This window comes from Dunckerocampus dactyliophorus, chromosome 2 (assembly GCF_027744805.1).
Source record: "Dunckerocampus dactyliophorus isolate RoL2022-P2 chromosome 2, RoL_Ddac_1.1, whole genome shotgun sequence".
In the NCBI taxonomy this organism is placed as follows: domain Eukaryota; kingdom Metazoa; phylum Chordata; class Actinopteri; order Syngnathiformes; family Syngnathidae; genus Dunckerocampus; species Dunckerocampus dactyliophorus.
In genome coordinates, this window is record NC_072820.1 from 8,850,566 (window position 1) to 8,872,132 (window position 21,567).

The window sequence follows — 21,567 nt, forward strand, 5'->3', positions numbered from 1 at the left end:
ACACCAGCTTTACACATCTATCGGTGTTCAACAAAGAAGGGTTATATATATTTAGTTTGTTTAAAACTTATAAAGTCATCTATATATAGAGAATTGAAATACAGACATGTTATATATACCTTTACATACTTATGGGTATTAAAGGTGGAAAGCTACTGAGTTTTCAGATAAACAATTTATATTTATCGTCACAATAGATTGCTTTTAATATTTGCTTACATATTCAAATAATTCAATTCACATTTAAGTCAAACTATATAAACACCCTAAGACATCTGTGAAATATTTTTTCCACTACCCCCAAGAACTCCAGGGTATTAATATTGCAGCAGCAATTTGAGTAGTTGTTAAAACTCGTCTTTCAAAGACTTTATACTGTATATTACTGTACTTCAGGGATGTGCAATCTCTTCCAAGAAAGAAAAATGACTCACTGTCTCACTAATACAGTAACTTCCCCTGTATTATGATGTTCAATGTTTTTAGGAGAACTTCAACTAATTGTATATACCACACAGAACCACGCTGGCTAATGAATACATATCTTTATTACATTGCATCAACAAAACCATACAACTCACGTGCTAATTTATTCTGTAGACATAGATGGAACTAAAACAGCTTAATAACATTTCCACTGATGAGGACTGTGATGCTCATATGCTCTCAAACAGGTTAAACAAATTAAACTCCAATTAAGAATGAGCTTGTGTCATTTTTTTCCTCTAGGTGTACCTTATAAATTAGCAGGTAAGTTTATTGGTCATTTCATTTTTCCATTGACAGAGACAACTCCAGAGAAAAAAACAAAAACAAGACTAAAAATGTTACTCGAGTCACGGTAGCAAAACAGACCCCGTTCAATCCACTACTGTGTATAAATAATAAACATAATGATCAAATATAATTGGTCTGCATATCAACCAATGTAAAGGAATGGTTCACTTGATAGAAAATCCAGTATATGTGCTTGGAATGTTCAAATATTGTTTTTTTTTTGTTTGTTTGTTTGTTTATTACCTGCCCGAGTCCAACGAAACAAGTTGGACTGGTTCTGCAGACAACGGAAAAATCTGCACAATTAAAGAACCACAAATGTGTGATCGCAAGCCAAGCTCCACAGGCGAGGACTAGATTTCGTAACACATTTAAAATGTCCTCTTAATGAACTGGTTGAGATGTCTACAGAATCCAAAGATTAAGATTGTTTTTTGTTTTAATCTAAACCACATATTTCCTAGATAAAACTGTGCCCCTAAATACTCCCTTAGCATAACTAAGATGTTAGTGAAACAATGAGGGTGTGGGGAGCACATTTGGCACATTAAAAAGGTCCCTGGATACAACACTAGTACAGCCAAATAACTGGCTTGTGTAGTCACTTTCCATTTAAAACAATTACAGAAAAATACAGTTCATTTAGATGTATGTAACGATGGGTTTGGACATAAAAAGGGGGTGTAAGAAAACATTCATGGAATACTATAAGGATATGACCCAAAGAACATGGCACAGCCTTTGGATACAAAACTAAAACATCTGCCTTGAGGTTGTTTTTTTTCTTTTTCTTTAATATCTCTTCCCCATTTCCAGCTCTCTCTAGTAATCCGTCCCTTCATCCCGGTACACCTGCTCCTCTTCTTGGTAACCTTGGTAACCCTCATCTTGGTAGTCTGGGATGTAGACTCCACCCGCTCCATTAGTTTCATCTGTGACCTCTCCTCCTTTCGAACAGTACTTTGCGTCATAGATCTGTCGGCCCAGGCCAAAGTTCTGGCCACTCTGATTGGCTCCCTGGCTGTAGCCCATCTGGAGGGACATGGTGCTATTGTCACATTTATCTGTGCCCAGCTTATGGTCGTATATGGCACGTCTGGTCCCCGGTGCAGTCATCCCAGCCTGAAAGAAACACACGATTCTTGAGCTTTGCACCATGAAGCACAGTGGGCTTTCATACTTCCTTTGATTGAGTTTCTAGCAGATAAGACAAGACTCAACATGACACCAGCTCATGGCGGTGGAATGACAGCCCTGAGGAGCAATTCCACTTGCAGCCCTATAATCCCGATTTTATGACAAACCGGGAATATTTGCTCATACCTGGCTTGCCCCCTTGTTGGTTCCCATTTGCAGACTGATGGTGGTGTTGTCCATGGGGGGCAGGATTTGACCTTTGGGGTCATACAAATGCCTCCTGGTGCCATATGCATTCATACCTGCCTGGCTGGCACACTTGTTGGTCCCCATCTAAAAAAAACAGACACAAACATGAACATTTAAAACAATATATAAATACCCACTGACCCAAATGTAAGACTGTATTTTTCCCCTCAAAGACAGTCTAACAAAAAGGAGGTGGTCTTATTATATTCAGGGTCTAGAGATGTATGTTTGAAATCTGCCTTCTCCCCAAGTGAGTTTTTCTTCCAATCACTCACACCAGTGATTTGGAGAGATGCACCTGTGACAGAGAAACTCATTCGAAAAAGTGGCACAAAAGATTGGTCAAATCAGCAAACTGAGGCTGATGTTACTTCTCATGCTAATTTTAAAAAGATATTGGTGATCAATTAAGAAGAGTCAAACAACCGAGCTAAGACATTATTAATAAAATAAGATGATTTAAGTCAGACACTGAAACCACTCCTTTTGTCTGCTTTTCTGTTTGATCGTTAAAAAAAAAAAAAAAAAAAAAAAAAAAAAAAATCCAAAAACTTGAAATATTCGTGTCAATACATACAGCACTCTCAAGACGTCTGTATAATAACAAAGCCACTTGTGTATTAGGAACGGGCATAATTATTAATTGGTAACATTTTATCATGCATCAATCTAGTGCAAATTGAGTGTACTGCTTGGTAGCAACCAGCAGAGGCGCTATTGATAAAAAAAGGGATGCACAGTGTAAACTGGTTAGGTCCACCCTGGTTAGCATGTTTTTTGATTTAAAATTCGAAAATATCATCACAATTTTGCCTCGGGTTGCGTGCATTATCTGGTTAGTGTACAGTAGGGCGTGTATTCCTAACTTATTTAATACCAAAGAAGTAGTTACAAGCTTTTATAAACCCGAACACCTGATCCAAACAACGTATTTACACGTCTTTTGCGTTCTGATTTTTTTGCACGATTGGCTGAAGGAGGTGATGACGCAACGCCTCGCCAATGGATTAGGCTTGAGAGAAATTTTAATGCCATAAAAACGGCCAGTAGGTGGCAGACGTGCATCATGAGAGGAAGGAGAAACAAACATGACAGGAAGAGGAATACCATAACACATGAAAAAAAAAAACAATTACGCATTGTAGGGAAATTTTAACGCTTGCACACGTGCACGCACACACATGCATGTGCGCACAAACAGTTCAGTTCCAAGTCATTGTTTGGTTCCAAATGTGATAATTGTCAATAGTTCATGGTGTTACATATTTGCAAAATACATTTATTTTGATGTTAAAAAAAAGAAAAACACACTTGTATTGTTTATGTTGGTATAGTTTAGATATTTGTGCTGTTACAACAAATATTTGTGTCAAAGTGAAAGTTATGCTTGAACACATCTTTTCACAAAACGCTGCTTTTCTCCCTTTTGTAGTTGGCAACTGATATTTTCCTGAAACTTACCTACAGTATGTTCTACTGCTGATTACTGAAGAACGGAAAAAGGTAGAAACCAACATTTTTTTCCTGATGAAAGACCGGAGTCTTATGTTTGTTTTGGTGGGTTCCATGTTTACATAGGCGTAGAGCACAATATTCTGTGTGCCTTGAAAGATCAGTCAAAATCGTCTAAAATGGCCAGTACTGAAGGGATTGTCTTTTGAAAAATGGCTGGGATTGAGTTTATATATTTTTTTAAATCAGAAAACATCCTTCCTTGTTAGCATCCTGTTAGCTAGCAAACAAAATAGCATCAAAACCGGAAGTGAAGTCGCCAGTCTACGGTTGACTCTCAAATGTTGCAACACAAAACACGTTTTTAATAGTTTTATATGCATAAAACAGACATACAAAATTACAAATGAAAGGGCTAAATGAACATTTAAGGTTACGTGAATTGAAGACTACTGTTCCCAAAGACAAAATGCAGCAGCGAGACACCACATGAACACCATCTTCCTGTTTTGTTTCCTGAGTTATTTCTTGAATTCAATAGTGTTACATTGGTTCCCTTTTGGGTTTTGGTATTAAGGTGAGAAACACTATGGAATTCAAGAAACATCGCATGTCAAAACAGGAAGGTGGTGGTGGATCTCGTGACCAGTTCATGTCTTTGGGGACAGTCGTCAAGGATCACATCTTCAATGAAAGGTCTTAAATGTCCATTTAGCCCTTTCATTCATCACATATGTGTCTGCATGTCAAACTATAATTGTTAAACTATAAAAATGTGTTTTGTTTTAACATTTTTGGATTTCTGGAACAGGTTGATTGGCTTTTACATTGTTTATGGGGAAAAACTGATTTGGTTAGCATCCGTTTCGGTTAGATTCAGACCTTTCGGAACAAATTAATGACACCAACCAAGGTTCCACTGTAGTTATATCCATACAGACTTTAGCATAGGAAGCATTATTCTGTTCAGAACACCACTGAAGGAGTTTAAATCATTCAGAAATATAAATCCATCACATTCAAAATAAAAAAAATCCTGAATTACAATTGTGCAACCTTCTAAAATCAACTCTAATGGAAAAGATATGGCTTTTTCCTTTTGCTTTGTCTGTCAGTTGCACCTTAGCACCTCTAACACGACAGAAGTGGAACAGTATTATCTGCAACTGACTTGTCTGGGTTATTGCTGATTGCAGGAGTTTACAACATTTAGTATGAGATTTGACCATCCCATTTGATTTTTTTTTTACATTTTATTTCTTTAAAATCGATATGATCATTAAGCTTCCCCCACCAGGCACGTGCATGAGAAAAATAACCTTTCTGCTGTATCCCGATATTTTTTTCATTCCAGAATAAAAATTCCTCTCTGTCATCATTTCCCCCCCCAAATATGTTTTGATATCTGATGGGGCATTTGAGTTTTTGTGAGAATTCTTCCCCGACTTGCTTGGCGACGCTCACAAGGCCCCCACCCTTGTGCAGTGATTAGCACCAACCCGAACGGCTGCAGTCTATAGTCTCCTCTGACCCGCAGCATCAGACAGACAGGTAATAGTTGTGTTTGTGCAATCCCCTGACATTGTTTGGTGCATTAACGCAGCTGAAAACATTATCGCTACTGGTCCGACAACTCCAGCTTTCTATGGACGTTTGTCATGTTTAATCAAGGGAAAGAGGAGGCAGGCGGCAGAGACGTTAGAGAGTTTTACTGTTCTACAAATTAGACAAGTTCACTACTTTTGTTTCATTTAAAATGGTAATTATTGAGATGACAGGTTGAGCTACATGACAGTCCTGTGAGGTATAATGTGGTATATTATTAGCGTGATGCTGCTTATGCTTCAATTATGACAGTAAAAACAAAAAAATAAATGTGTACTGTTGTCAGCTTTCTAGGAGATTCTGTAGGTCAGGGGTCACCATCGTGATGCCCGCGGGCACCAGGTAGCCCCCCATGACCACATGAGGTGCCCGCAAGCCTGCTTTTCATTCAGGTTTTCAGTTAATAATGAAAGAACAGTAGAAAGAGATGCATTCTGAAATACAAAATGTGAGTTGTGGACACCAGCATTTTGTTAATGTTCTGGTAAAACAAGCATATTCGCTTTGTTTGGGTTTAAAATAAGCTCTGAAAATAAATGTTACAAAAATGAGTAGCTCTTGGCCATTTTCATTTTGTAAAATTAACTCTCACAAGGAAAAACGTTGGTGACCCCTGCTGTAGAGTCCCTCTTGAATATTATGCACAACAATGATTTATCACGTTTACAAAATTGGTCAACTTATTACTTGTATTACATTTATTGTAATGAAATATATTATATAAAATATAATATCATTTTATGAATACTGTAATTTTCAAGACGGGTGCCCTTTTTTCCTGGCACCTGCCCCCCCAAAATGTCTGTGCACGTGCCTGTTCCCCCACAGTCACTCAGGAAAATACGGTCGAATACTCATCCGTAACGTGGTGCTTTTGTAACTATGCGATGCAGCAAAAATACCCATTCCATTTTCTGTGTGTTTTTACAGTAAAATGTCAGTCATCGCATTCAGGTAGCCCTGGTTCATCTCACATGCTTCCTGGCAACGAAAGCAATGACAAAACAGAGAGCCTTAAGAAGTAGAGAACAATGAGCAGCTCTCACAGACAAGAATGCCGCGACATGAGATCATGACAGTCTCTGGTTTCGCAACGCGCAGCCACGTACACCCTATTAGATAGGGAACATTTTACAGCCTGAAAGTCCTTTTATTCCTACCTCCAATCATGTGATACGTTCACGAGCTTGACTGTCTCAGTGAATCTGTCCTAGCATTTAGTCGGATTTACATTGAAATTAAAAAAAGGGGAACCAGTCTCTACATTATTGGTACCTGGAGGCCAATAACACACTGCCCAGCCTTCATCTTCTCCTCGTCAAATGTCCTCTTCTGTTTATCCGCATATTTCACCCCGATGTCCACACGTGAGTGTGACCCCTTGGTCTTAGCCTGCACAACAAAATACACACTGAAAGTTATACTGTATCTGTATGTGATGGAGCAGTACAGCCTGGCAGAATACACACCCACTAGGAAATAGGACAAAAAAAAAAGAGACAGGTTTTGGTACTTGCCAAAACATGGGCCATGGTGTGTGTGTGCGTGTGTGATCTACCGATACTCACCATGCTTGCCAGCGCCAGCAGTGTTGTCTGGAACTGAGTCATGTTGCCATTCTCAAAGAGGTCATTGGCCTCGAAGATGTCGTGAGGCTTCAGGCCGTAAGCAATGAGCCCTTTGTTGAAGTTGGTCAGATTCTCCAGCTAAAATCAAAATGTGGGTCATTAGTATCCATGTTGTGCTAGCATCCAGGAGGCCTGCTAGCAAGATGGAATCCTACTGTACGTTGGGGCAGCACACTGACCTGTGATCAGCAGCTTATAACGGGACAATCTGTCCATTTGTAAATGGGAAAACTATTTTTTGCCTACCTACATATGCCAATTTGTAATACAGTGAGTGGTACCTCTGTTTTGATGATTGATTCGTTCCGTAAGGTCAGACGAAAACTGAAACGTACAAAAACTGAGGCAATTTTTCCCCATAGGAAATATAAATCCAATTGATCCATTCCAGGAACCAAAAAATATTAACAAAATATATTTTATAGAGAATAATTACAGTGTTACATGCAAAAACAAAGTGAAATCATTCTAAATGTTTATAAATTGATGATACAGACTTCCTGTTCATTCTGGTGAGATCAAATTCAATAGTGTTTCTCACCTCCATCAAATCGCTGGCACTTGCAATTTTCTTTAGCTAATACAACATTACACACTGGGGTTATGGCGCCATGGTACAGTATGTGTTTGACAGCTTGCAAAAGAGTTTTCATGCACTCAGGGCAAGAAATTTTGGAAATCCCGTCAGGAAAATCAAGTGGTGTGATGTACATTTTACTTAATTTCATTGCTTAACATTAAAAATCGTCCCCAACCACCGGTACCAATCTGTGGGCGGGGCCAAACCAGGCTGCAGGAAAGCTTTCAGGAGCAATGATTAAAAATAAATAAATAAAATTTGTAAATAACGACATAGAATTTTATGTAAATGCATATCAATTTTGGAAATATGGGCCATTATTTTATTATTACAGTTACAAATCACATCGTTATTGCATGACACCCCCCCAGTCCGCCGGAGATTTGTGGGAACACTAGCCGGTCTGTGGGTCAAAAAAGGTTGGGGACCGCCGCTTTAGATCATAAACTAGTTCAAATTGACTCAACAGCACCTCTGCTGGTTCCAGCCAAGTAGTGCACTCCATTCTGACATGACTAATGAACAACCAATTTCACACACACCATTATTATGCCCATAGCTCAAGTTGTAGGAATTATTGTTGATATAATTGCAGATTTTTTTGTATAAAATTCGAAAAAGTCTGGATTTAGCTCAGATGCTGATATTTACTTTTACTTCTTTTTGTAGTCTTTCCACCATTTACAACATCGTAAATATGGATTTTTTGCATAAATGCGATCCCTCCCCGCCCCAAATCTTTTACAAAACTTACAAATTCTTATTTTCAGTAAAAGAATTATCTCAAAATAGATTTAAAAAAACTGAAGCATGAATAGGTATAATATTACGGGAAGACAAAGAGCAATTAACATGGCCGCAGCCTAATTAGAGAATGAATCATCCACCCGCTCACCTGGTGCCAGTTTAGCGATGAATGGTTGACGTTTCTCACAGAGCCTGGCTGAAGTTTGTTTATAAGCCTTGAGAGAGAGAGAGAGAGAAAAATACACATTTGAAGCTTGTCAAAACAACCATTGAGTGACACAAGGTGTTTTGTCATCTCTGCTTACTCGCACAGGATGACTCCATTTTTGAGGCCTTTCTGGAAGTCAGGGCCAATGGAGGCGCCCGTGATGTCCTCAATCCAGACCCTCAGCTCCTCCTCCTTCTGGAGGTCATATTTCTGTGCAATCTGTCCAGGAGGAGGTCAGGAGGTTATTTGCATTCCTTGGGAAAGGACTTTCTTTTCCCCCACTGAGATAATACCAAGTTGGGGGGGGGGGGGGGGGGGGGGATGTGACAAAAAGTGATAGAGACATCTGACGTGCTAAAAAGAGAGATAATTACATGATATCTAATGTTTGTGACGTTTATTATGACTGCGTATCGTGTTTCATGGTCACTGCATCTACCATGTCTACACAGTGCTTTTTGCCTCGTTTGGCCCTCATAAATAAAAAGGTGACACACACACACAAGGATATCCTGTTTAGTAAACAGCTAAACTCTCCCCAAAGTAGAGGAAGGCAGTTGCAGGGAAGGAGAGGGTGTGTACAAATAGCTCTACAGGGCACAAGGTTTTGTTTTTCCAGTGAGTGAGTGTGAGAGACAAGTTGCATGGACTGTGAAAGGAGCCACACAGCGACGAGCATTATAACCAAACAGGTATACTTTTTCCACCCTCCCCCAAAGTGAAGGATACCACAAGCTCCCTAAGAGTCCCAAAGGAAATGAGAGAGAGTGAGGCAGAGAAAAACCACACACACCCCAATTTTGCCAGTGTTTGGCTTACAAATGTTTCTACTCAGCGATGTCTTAATCACATTCTCCTCAGTCGCTAATCCCCATATTAAAAAACAAACAGTGGCTATTTAAATTGCCCACAAGGAGATGTGATTTCCAGAGACAAGGCGAATGTGAGGAATGTGACCCCACCGTGCGCGGATGGACGTGGCTCCAAATTTGAATTGGAAACCTCTTTGCAGTAGCTTTAACAACAACAACAAAAACAGGGAAGGAGTATGGAGGAGTTAAATTCCTGGCATTTAATTGCGTAACTATAGCATCATTAATGGCAGGAAATACCACTAAAGTCAACATCTCTGTATAGCTCTCCTCCCCTCAAGGTTGTGTGTACTTTTAAATGTCTTCCTCACTCGTTGCTCTGTGCACGCTTGGGGAGGGGACGTGATGCATTCGCTGTCATGTGAGATGGCTCAAATGCACAAAACAATCAACTGATAGTGAGTTCAAGTCGGTAAGGAGTTGCAATGAGGGCTGCATAAAGAACAACTGAAGGTTATGGGGGCCAATTTAATATTATTCACATTTAATTAACAGTTCTAAACACACTAAATACAATCCCGTGTGGGGGAAGATGTACCAGGGAATTAAAAATAAAGGAAAAAAACACCCTAAATTTTACATTTGTGTTATAGTTTAGAAAGTAAATCTTGCGGAACATGAATATCCTGATGAAAGTGTGCGTATTTTAGGGTTCTCAGACATGCCTGCTCAGTTGCATGCCCAAGGAGAGTAAGAAAATATTAGCACCATGGCTGCAAATAACGATTATTTCCTTAGTTGATTAATCGAGTAATCAATTAGGCCCTAGACGGACCTAATCAATATGAACCAAACGCAAACAATTCGTGGTTTGGTCTGCAAGATATCAGAATATAGGCAAAAATGTTGATCACAGTTTTCCAAAGTCAAAGCTGATGTGTGTGAATATCTTGTTTTGCCTAAAACACTAAGATAATAGATAATTCATGGATGACGAAGGAAATTAAAACATTCACATTTGAGGCTGAAATCAGAGGATTTATCCATTTTTAAATCAAAAAACGATTAATCGAATACCAAAATAGTTGTCGATTAATTAGATAATTGATTAATCATCAATTCATCGATTAATTTCTGCAGTAGGGGACATTCCACTTGGCATCGACCCCGCTATGCATGTTCATCATGTCAGCTATTTTCGTTTGTAGGTGACATTTTTAAAAATTTTCTGTATGACTCCTTCATAAGGTTTTAATGCAGGCAGTCTTCAAAAGGGGCCTTAGCCTGCTCATTTCAGGGGCTTATAAAATGATATTGGATCCCAGTGGGGCACTATAGTAAGCTTCTTTAAAAAAAATAAAATGAAATAAAAAATACTCCATAAATCTCAAGTTGTGTACAGGGTAAATCTGCATTCTTCTCCTCTTGGCTGACATGCTCAGATTCCACAGCTCCCTCCCGGACCACCCCTACTCTGTTGCAATCAGGCGTCGCGTGTTGGCCGCATCCCACTCCCCGCCACCGGTTATTAGCAAACAAAGAATTTGTATATAATTGGATGAATACTGGAGAATGTGACGTCAAACTGTGCTTTGTTCCCAAAACAGCTGACCGTGAAGTGGCGAAAAAGCAGAGCAACAGTGACTGTGGAAAAAAATAAATAAATAAAATCTTCCAAATGCTGCCTTACTTGGGTTTGGATACACAATTCTTATATCATTTAGGAGGGGTATAAAAATTAAAGCCAGGGATAAGTTTAAAAACACACCAATCTCCATATGATATGGCACTTCTACATCACGTGGAACAAGAGTACAACTAGGCCTGAGTTTTCCCCCTCTGTCGCTACCAAACACGCTGGATGACAAGAAGGTTCACTCCATGCATCTGATTCAACACCAAGACACAATGCTTCTATAGCGGAATGAATGGAGTGAGTGAACCCTCCCGTCACTCATTCAGTGTCTTTGTCCCAAAGGGGAGAGGTGCACTACGCGCTAGCGAGTATTTTCTTCGTGCCATTTGTGTATAAAACACAATCTGATATCAATTTCGGCCCGTTTGCGCATCGTCATGTGGCACGAAAAGTTTGCGACAAAGACAATTCAATAAATAATGCTAAACGGTGGAATGTACGCTTCAGTGATTCACGAAGTATAATCACCTCATTGTGCACCAACCGCATTTTGCTGCATCCAAAATACGCACTTTGACCAAACTCGGACAAAACGTTACACCCCATTAAGCAGCGTATTCCACACACGTTGCTGAAGTAAAAGTGCATATGCAAATGAGCTGACGTCTGCATTGACACACAAGGTGGACTTCAGAGTACTTTAGACAATAACAAAAGTGACACCGATTCAAAGATCAGAAATATTGTGATTTTTATTCAGGTGCAATTTTTGCTAAAAGAGACAGAGTCCATTTTATTTTCATTGGGTTTTTTTTGTCTTTTTTTTGTTTAATGTATTATGTTGTTTGTTTGTTTATTTATTTAAAAACTCTTGACATTCCAGTTACTATGTTAAATACTCTTGAGAAATTAACGTTTATTGCTTTTGATACGGCGTACTCGCATTATTATGCCATATTTTATCATTAATGAAAAATAGTATCAAAATAATATCGTTTATCTGCAATAATTTGGAGGACAATTATCATCCAGCAAAATCTGTTATTGTGACGGGCCCAAGTACAACATTTTAAACATACATATAAGAAATGTAGGATAGAGCACCTTTAATTCTACTTCTAGAAATGCAACGTGCCAATATAAACGAGCTGCGAGCCAGTAGTGGTCCCGTGCCGGACTATGGACATCCATGAGGTAGTTATTTCCACGACCAAAGATCAGCTGCAGCCTTGCTGAGAAGTGAAGTGAAGTGAAGTGAAGTCTGAGCAAACACATGGACCTCTTTAGACAAAAATACCCAACAGTCTATTAGTAGCATTTCTCTGCTCTCTAATAAAGCAACTACGATTACACAGTGTGATGCACATTAAGTGGTAAAGAAATGTTATCTCCGGCATCTGCTTTGGTATTTTAAGTGGATCCTGATGCTCCGGAGGTCTTTCGCCGAAGAAAACAGACCACTTCTCCCATCTGACACGGAAAAGTTTCCAACAAGCCAGACCTATCCAACTCAGGCTCCTAATTTAAATGCAAGAAATAAGGCCAAAAAAAGTCCTTCCTGCGTGGAGAGGATGTGGTTATCAATAAAAGTTAAGCATGGGGGTGGCAAAGAGCTCGGCTTCCACAGTTGGGGGGTTAAGACAGTAGTGTAAATGTGCATTGAAGCGACTTTTGAAGCGGTCAATGGACGTCATCGTTGAATGGGTCCAATAGCGGAATTACATTATCTGCTAATGCGGGTCACAATGCAGGCCTGCAAACTGCACAGAAACAGATTACAAATGTGCCACAACGACACTTCTTTGCCAGGAGGACAACGCCCAAAGTCTGCTTTCAATAGAGAATCCACCGTGGAGTGTTTTCATTCCATGTTGGGTTTTTTTTTGTTTGTTTGTTTTTTTACTTTAATATTTTAGTGCTTGCATATATACCAAACTGATTACCACGTACTTTATTGCAACATACTGGGTGATAAATATTAGCGAGTTGTTGTTAATTAAAAAAAAAAAAAACTTTTAAACCTGTGTTAAACTTTTCTCAGCCACAACAAAATGGAGGATCTGCAAACTTGCGTAGCGAGAAAAGCGCAACGAGAAGAAGATGCGCAAAAACTTTGATAGAACTTAGTGATTGATATGCAAAAGAGTTTACGTACCTTGTTTTTGACTTCCGCGGATAAGCCGTAAGAGGGACCTTTGACGAAGCCCGACATTGTTTCTATTTTTCAACTGGAGTAAAAATGGGTTGTTATAGGTTTTAAAAAGTGAGTACAATAACTTAGTCTGATTCTTCCAAGGGCTGAACTAAATACTTCCTTTCTCTTTTACGGCGACCAATTAGAACGCTCTTACGGTTTCCCTCAAAGAGCAGTACGGAGAGAGTCAAGACAGTGCCCCTCTCAGTTTGAACCGCTTTGTATTTAGTAGGGGACGCTCACACATTATGCTTCATGAATATTCAAAGTAGGTTGCCTGAATATTGATTATGCATGAGCTACAGGGTCACTGAGATATGTATTTTTATCTCTCACAAAGTTTTGTTGCTTTTGACACTCAACCTAATATATATAGACAGACGTGCACTAACGGTAACAATCTTGTTAACCGCATACTCTTTGGTCTACCGCTTTGTCAATCGATCCTAGGCTCCTCCTCCCTCTTCGGTTAGTTAGGTGACGATTGATATCAAAAAGTCCATATATGGAAGGAAACTTCCAGAATTCCTCAATGGTGGGAGTGATCCAGGGGTCCCTCCCTGCATACCAGACGAGCAGTGGACTCGACAAGCTTGTCGCACATACTTGACTCACTGTCGTAAAAACAGAAGGTGAGGAAATAAACGACGAGCTACTGAGCTGACGTAATGTCGGCGCCACATCCCAACTTTTTTTTAGGAGTAGTAAAAAGTTAGCAGTGCCAGATGCACTTAAACATTCAGTTGTATGGGCAATATGGTTGTTTTGTTTTCCCTATGAAAACGTTTTATCATCAAATTGAGATACAATCAAGTTAGACAGTGTAAGAATAGCATCAAAGAGCAAAAATAAACCGAAAACAGAGTTGATAATTTATTGAAGTTCAACTCAAACAGGCTGTTCATCACCTAACCAGTGTCATTCACACTGTCATGACCTAATGGCCTGTTTTTTCACAGACAAGCTTCTCCTCCATTTTTTGGGACTACCCTCAGGATCGTTTAAGAAAGATATTGTATGCGTCCAACCTCGGCAGCAATGGCGCATTGCAAGAGACCTTTGCTTGTTGCTGTTCCAACAATCCTTCCACACTCAAAGACAAAACGCCTTTTTGCCTTTGCCATGACCGTGGTAATGTCTGACAGAAAATGACACAAAAGACGAATTTGATGATATACACACAATTTGGTAAATAATATGCTGGAATACTTTTAATCCCCCCCCCCCAGTCTTATGTGTATTATGTCCCCCTGATGGAGTGCCCAGTTTTTTACACTGAAATATTAAACTGCAAAGACGCGGGTGCCAGATTTACAGCTTAATAGATATTCAAGTGATTTTAAAGGACCCAAAAACTCACAACCCTCACAAGTGTATGGTGTCTTATCAACCAATAAATCAGTGAGTTGCACAATTGCACAGCAAGCTGGCAGTGTTTTCTCCCACTGCTGAAAAGAGAAATGATGCAAGGCTTGGTGAGGAGCTTCACAACAGCAGCTGCTTGCCTGGGTGTTTACGGTACAAATGCAGCAACCGATGATGTCATCCAGGTGTGCAGAGGCCTGAGTCAGAGTGTACCTGAGGTGCAAATCACTACTCATCTTGCTTTATGTCTAATAGCAGAGCATGACACATACTTACCAGATGCAAGTCATTTTATGTCCAGATCACTATCATTTGGGTGTCACTTTTACAAAGAAAAGGCAATAGTTCATCAGTAAAAGCATTTGGTCTAGTCATGATTGTAGGTGTGAACAGAATGAGCATTTTTTTTATTCTAACATGTATTTCAGCATAATACAGAGCCCGACCTCAGTTGAGATAAGCAAATTGGCTCAAGTCACTTCCTCCCGTAAGAGGCAAATGGGACAGTGCTCCCCCTTGTGGATGAGTTAGTAACTACACCACTTTTCAGTCGTCGAAAATGGCAGCAGCTGCTACCAAACTCGCAGAACACCAAGAGACACACAAGTCAACGGACCGAGATCAAGAATTAGATCATTTTATTTTTCAAACAATTGAGAGATGTTAAACACTAAACAAAGACGCCCAAGTCAAAACTCCAGAAAGCATATTCTCATCGATCAGTTGTAGCACTTCTTTATTGCCAGCTGATTTGTGCACTTTACCTGTTGTCTGCACTTTACACCCTTACTAAATGTTTGTGTACAAAAACCAAAACCAGTAACAGGAACAGTGCATATACCAGCATCATACCGATCACGAGATTTGGAGTTCTCAATAAACCCAGCTGCAAGGACGGGAGCCTTGCATGCGGAAGCAAATCCAGATTTACAATTTACCAAGGCACATTGGTAGGGAAGAATGAGTGAGTGGCACATGCCAATCCGATGAGATGATGGTGAAAGACTACTATAAAAGGGAGGCAACAATCAGGTTTTTGTGGTCACACAAAAAGGTGGAAAGGAAGATGTGACACCAAGCTCTCTCCCTTTTATTGTTTGGCTTGACAATGGACACAAACACAAAATTATACTAAACTGTATGCTCAATAGAGCTGCAGATACAATCTCAAAATGTGACTAAAACTATGAACAGTTTATGCATGAACTGATCCGGTGTAGGGGGAATAACTGAACCTAAATGAGAGCCATACAAACTATCTAAATTCATGGAGATTAAGTGGATACTACTTTTTGGGTCAGATTTATGCATTTTAAAGTTTTGGACACATTTGACCACTGGCACTGGTCTTCCAATCTTGAATAGGCCATCTGAATTTGAACTTTAAACAAGTTTTTCTTTGTTCGATGCATACAGGAGTTGAATGCGCAGTAAGGCAGAAGGTCTGTGTGGAATGTTGAGACCACATGAACTGGCCCATCTTGAGAACCGATGCACAAAAAAAACCCAACAACCCCAAATTGAAAGATCAGACTGACAACATTGTGAGCACAGGAAAAGTAAGGAAGCAAAGGAGATTTTTTTTCCAACGTCATGTGATGGGAGTACAGAAGATGTACTGGTTGAAATAAATAGCCGTGTACATGACGAGAAATTTATAATTTAATTTTATAATTCACATAAAGCTTCTTGTAACCGCCAGTTATGCCCCTCACACTGGAGACGTGTTAATCTACAAACATGACGGCAAGTACAGGACAGCTAAACGCCAGCCCACCCTCAACTGTAACCCTACATTGTAGAAATCATACAGACAAACAAAGCAGCGGAGCGCATTATTTTCCCTGTGAGCCTGAAATATTGTGAACACGTTTTCCTGCTAGCAGGGATAATTCTGTCCTTTTTTGTCTTCTGAGCTACGAGCAGAAATCTGCGACTTGGGCCTGATGCTTCCTGTAGCTTCCAGCTTGGGGAAAAAAAAGAAAACAAAGAAAACAAAAGCAGCCCTTGGTATCACAAACTCAAATATTCTTTTTAATTTGTCATCTTTTTTTATACCAAAATCTCTCAATCACAGAAAGAGGAGGCACGGGAGGGGCTGGCGGGGGGTGGGGGTAGGGGTGGGGGGCGGGGAGTTTAGCAGGCCTGGCTTTTGCCAAACTCACAGTGGACAAACAAAATCACAAATTATCTTGTCTCTGTGGGGAGACAAAAACAGGAGTGGAAAAGAGAACCCCTTAGTCTAGGCAAACGTACGGCAGGATGTTCAGTTTGCTTTCATCCCCATGAAGGTCCAATGATATGCACTCTGTCCAGTCGTACCAGGTGCCCTTGGTGTCCAAACACCCATTAACCCCTGGCCAGTGCTGGTTTTGTATCCTGTCCAGGTCCTCGTCATTTACATCCCGACTCACGCCCGGTAAATCCCCCGCCGGGCTATCCGCCTGCAAAACGTGCATTTTCCTCGACTCCTTCACGCCCTGTTCTTCCCTTTTCAGATACTCCGACATGAAAAAGTGTGCGCTCGGAGCCTGGACCCCGGACGAGGTGAGCACGTTGCTCTGAAGGTTCAAGTAGGACTGGATGATTTCATTTCTGGAAAGCTCCTTCCAGTTTGTTTGGTGGAAAGGGTTGGGGCCTGGGCCGGGGGCTGGCGCTGAGGCCTGTGATACAGTGCTTTCAGTTCTCTGCCTGGACTCAATGGGGGGCTCAGGGGCCGGGGGTTCCTCAGATTGAGATGGTTCCTTATGGACTAGGGGTTTGATCTGACCCGTGACGGGGTCAAATGTGAGTCTGCGTTCTTTTAACCGTACTGGTTTAGTCGTGTCCTCTACTTTCTGACCATCTAAGTTGACAGAATAGTCTCTTGAGCGGTACTTCCTCCTTTTATACTCCGAGGTGGACGTCAGCAAGCCGTCCGTGTCGTCAGAAAGAGTCATGGCTCCTTCGGACGCCGGCCGATAGAGTTCTGAGTTGTGTTGGAGGTGAGAGGGTGAAGGGGAGACTGAGGGGGATTCCAGAGACATGGATAAGTCTTGTGATGAGCAATGAGAAGGGGCCTCTGGTGAGGTGGCCCAGTGCATTGCAGACCTATGAGAAGAGTGGGCCGGGGAGGACAAGGGCTGGGACAAAGGCAAGGGAGAATCCCTGGACGAAGGGCTAGGGACAGATGTTAACTTTTGTGCATATACCGCAGGGCGCTTGGATGTGGCGTCTTGTTTTGTGCTCCTTGGACTGGTAGAAAGACCACGGGGGCTTCTAGCTTGGTAATGCCCGCCTCCGCCACCATCATCCATTCTTGCCTGCTGCTGCATCACAGCAACTTTGATTAACGACGAAGTGCTAGGTAGTTTGGCCACTCCGGGGGAGCTGGGCCGGGGCTTGACAGCATTTACCGGAATTCTGTTGATTTTATCATTGTCAAGGTGTTCTAGCCGAGATCGGTCCGGGGAGGGGACGACGTCCTGCTCAAGCAGGGTGTCGGGGCTGCCCGCGATCCCGTTCGTGGGGGGCGGTGAAACAGAATTGTCATACGAAGACATCTTTGAGATTTTTTCAGGTAAGTGCACTCCACTGTCTCTGTGCTCCGCTCTGCGCTTGCGGCTGCTTGATTTTTCAGCCTTGGGCGAGTAAGTGTTGTGAACATCATTTCTGCCTTTAACGTCAGGGACCCCCTTCCCTGACAAGGAGATGTCGGGTGGCGAGGCGTCCGTCCTGCAGGGATGAGAGCTGCCATTGGTGGAGCCAGGAGTGCTCACAGCCACCGCGGGCCCGGGTTCGATCAGCTTCTGCCAGTTTCGCAAGAGCTTCTTGGCGCGCTTGGCCAGGTCTTCATCCTTGGTCTTCTTCCGTACATCGTTGATCAGTTTTCCAAGTCGGGTTTCCTGATGCAAACGTGTGAGCGTTAGGAAGAACTCAAACGACAAAAGGCTGCTTTTCCACTGCACGGCTTAGCTCTACTCGACTTTTGACTGAAAAAAACAGCAGAAACGACCACAAAAAAAAACAAAAAACACGCTGCTTTGAACGCATCAGTTGGTACAAAACACAACAAACAACGGCGGAGAATAGGATCCTGCTTTTACATTTTGGCATGCTATATTCAAGAGGAGACTGAGGGCCCCAAGAAAAGAGACCACTGCATCAAAAAGGAGCCTGGAGTATAATTCTGCAGTGTCCAGAGCGAACACATAGCAACAGCAGTATTTCCCCTACCATTATATTCAGGGATGCCCCATTATTCTCCATATAGACCTCAACAGAAGTCATTTAAGGATACCTTTCATATAGAAGAGGTTTATACCTCATCCTTTTAGTAATAAACGACACGACAGCATGTAATTTCTGTCTCTACATGTTCGCGCGTTTCAATTGTCCTCCGCTTTCTGTATCAAAGCAGTGATAGCTTTAAATATGTCTTCACTGCATGCACGAAAAGTACTTTCGATTGGAGCGAGTGTGCCTTGTGTTTTGACTTAATGGGTTATTGGGGACTATCTATACAATTCCATTACGAAAGGTGTTGATTATCAAGTGTAACTGTCGAAAGCAATACAGTAGACTATGCTGCGGGTGCGCATGTGTCGGTGTCAGCCTTTGTCAGCCCTTTTTTGTTGTTTCTAACCATATATAATCAAATGTTGGAATTAGATGATGAGCCACAAAAACAGCTCAACTACTCGTGGCTTACAGTTGACTCAGCATGCTTGGAGCCCTGGCTGGCTCTACACTCGAAATAGTATCCCATAGTACCCACTTTTCTGGTAGAAAAGTGTCAATAGCAAGTAGAGACATTCTGAGCCAGCAGTGGAAAGGTGTACAATTCTATTTAAAAAAAAAAAAAAGTATTCCAAATGGCGTCAACTACTCTCACCTCAAGTGCTTCTTTGGTGATAGGATACTTCTCAAGACAGGTAATCACCTCAAGTACAACCACCATGTTGCATATCTGCAATGGAAACGAAACAAGAGCAGTTTTCAGTTAATTCACCCTTCCAAAGCGCACTGTGACTTATGAGTGGGGCTCTGGTTAACATGTCAATCTAACGCCATTTTTTTTTTGACAGTGTGCTATCGTACACAATGTATGCGGGGTTTTACAAGCTGTGATACTAAACGGTCTTGGTGCAAACTCAGGGAATTATAGTGGCAACGTGAGAGTAACGGGGCAAGTTAGCAACAAGCTATAGACCTTAGCTTCTTAGTCAAGAGAGGGTCGTTGGAAAGTACACAGCAATGTGTCAACTCTATAAAACTTACATACATAACGCCAAACGCATAACAACGGAGTGGCTTATATAACAGTCAATATATCGTTTACTAAACGAGCCACTCATTTGTACGATAGCGTCAGCCAATGTTTGAGGATACTTACCTGCGTTAACGTTAGCTGGCAATGCTAACGCTACCAAGTTGAGACGGAAGGGTATCGCTCTTTTCTCAAACCTAGCTTCGGCTACACATGCTAAGAGTTCGCTAGCAGCCTCCCACACTTATTTAACATTGAATTCTTAACAAATAAACCACCAACAGCCTCAACTTTGATCTGTTTGATGGACGTAGACGGTCTAATCAAGTTTTTAGGTCAATTAAGCGTGTTATTCTGATGTAAAGTTATACGCTACTTCCCTGCTTTGGTGTTGAGGCTAGCAGCCGCTAGCACGCTACATAGAGCAGCTAACGGCATCTAAGCAGGGGGAACGCTGCTGCTAAATTAGCTTCCAAGCTGTCAACTCGAGTGCCCGGTTCCTCTCCTCTTTCATTTTGGAGACACTCGCCATGATCGGTGACAACGACAAATATGAGTTATACAGGTTTCAAACAAATGAACAGTAAATAGTTGATTGGGTGCACAGTGGAGTTTGCCGGACTTGCATGTAAACAGGCTAACGTTAGCTCGATAGCCACTTTTAGCCTTACTCACATTGCTCTGACTGTCGATGGCCTGCAGCAGCCGGTCCCTCATCTGCTGCGGGGTTGCTGAGACCGTTGTCATTGCCTGTTCGGTGCGAACCGGAGGATTGAGGGAGGAATCCTCCAAAATGGAAACCGAAAGACAATAGTGACTCAAAAGCCGCCGCAGTGACTCGTCAGGCGTCCGCACTGCATATTTTTCCTGCCGCCTGGAAAGGTAGACAAGTGAGTTTCCCCCTCACATGGAGGCTGAAATAATGTATGTGCTATCTGTGTGTGTGTGTGGACCGCAGGGTTGCTGCCTGCTCGGCGCTTTGGCGACTCACTACCAGCTGCTGGATCTCTCAACGGCCTCGCGGTGCATGCTGGGATTGTGTGCGCTCTGACGTCCGCGCAGAGCACAGTAAACATCCCCGCAGTGAGTGCGCCCTCACTCTCGGTTGCCTCCTTTATACACCCACGGGCATACCCGCCGCCTTCTTTCCTCCGAACAATCCCAATGCGCATTTACCATCTGTCCTAGTCATTTAGTCGGTGTTTTTTATTGAGCCAAATCCTCATCGCATTTCATATAAAATACCCATAGAATGAATGTAAAGATTGGCGCACACATGACTAATTGCCTAAACCCTCCATTGTATTTTAAATGTAAATACCATGCATTTATTATTCACATTGTTTTTGACATGGCAATTTTACCTAATGTGGTTGGGGCGTCCAAAACAAACTTACAATTACGTATTATAAATGAAATGATGTATCATTTGTTTCATTTAGCTTAGTAGTAACATGTATTTGTTTATTTTTCTCAAGCTGCTGCACCTTCCTTGAAGTCTTCTGGAGCCCCACCCTGCTTTTCCTACATTATTTAATGCGAACACTTATTTAACGTGCTCATAATATTAGGTCAGTTTTCTTTATACTGTATGTTTATCTTTTGACTTAAAAAAATAATAATTCAGGAAGAATTTTAGAAATCAATAAAAACTGACCGAAGTGACACACAGACATTGGTGATTACTTACCCCATTGTAAATAATGTGACTGTAATGTTAGATGTGCACAGCTATATTGAAAACCACTGCAAGTTTGCAAGTTTAGAAGCAAATAAATAGAATTTACAATGGGGGCTGTAATTTGTATATAAACTAAACATACACAAACGCAAAGAGCCCAAAAAATGAATTCGCAGTTATTTCATACTAGTTCAATTGAGGATAAACTGGATTTTTTTAATGCCTATTCATTGTCATGAATGGTTAAT

The 21,567-nt window shown here is 41.3% G+C and overlaps 2 protein-coding genes across 2 annotated transcripts; both read right to left on the reverse strand.

Moving 5' to 3' along the window:
* Positions 1 to 530: 530 nt before the first annotated feature.
* On the reverse strand, positions 531 to 13,153 carry cnn2 (calponin 2). Its single transcript, XM_054768839.1, has 7 exons — positions 12,987 to 13,153; positions 8,481 to 8,602; positions 8,324 to 8,390; positions 6,789 to 6,926; positions 6,496 to 6,612; positions 2,101 to 2,247; positions 531 to 1,899 (listed from the first exon to the last, which is right to left on the reverse strand). The coding sequence occupies exons 1-7, from the start codon at positions 13,041 to 13,043 to the stop codon at positions 1,600 to 1,602; spliced, it is 948 nt and encodes a 315-aa protein (XP_054624814.1). The 5' UTR covers positions 13,044 to 13,153; the 3' UTR covers positions 531 to 1,599.
* A 1,587-nt stretch (positions 13,154 to 14,740) lies between these two features.
* Positions 14,741 to 20,713, reverse strand: crsp7 (cofactor required for Sp1 transcriptional activation, subunit 7). Its single transcript, XM_054769423.1, has 4 exons — positions 20,630 to 20,713; positions 20,314 to 20,512; positions 19,264 to 19,338; positions 14,741 to 18,274 (listed from the first exon to the last, which is right to left on the reverse strand). The coding sequence occupies exons 2-4, from the start codon at positions 20,383 to 20,385 to the stop codon at positions 16,628 to 16,630; spliced, it is 1,794 nt and encodes a 597-aa protein (XP_054625398.1). The 5' UTR covers positions 20,386 to 20,512; positions 20,630 to 20,713; the 3' UTR covers positions 14,741 to 16,627.
* Positions 20,714 to 21,567: the final 854 nt, after the last annotated feature.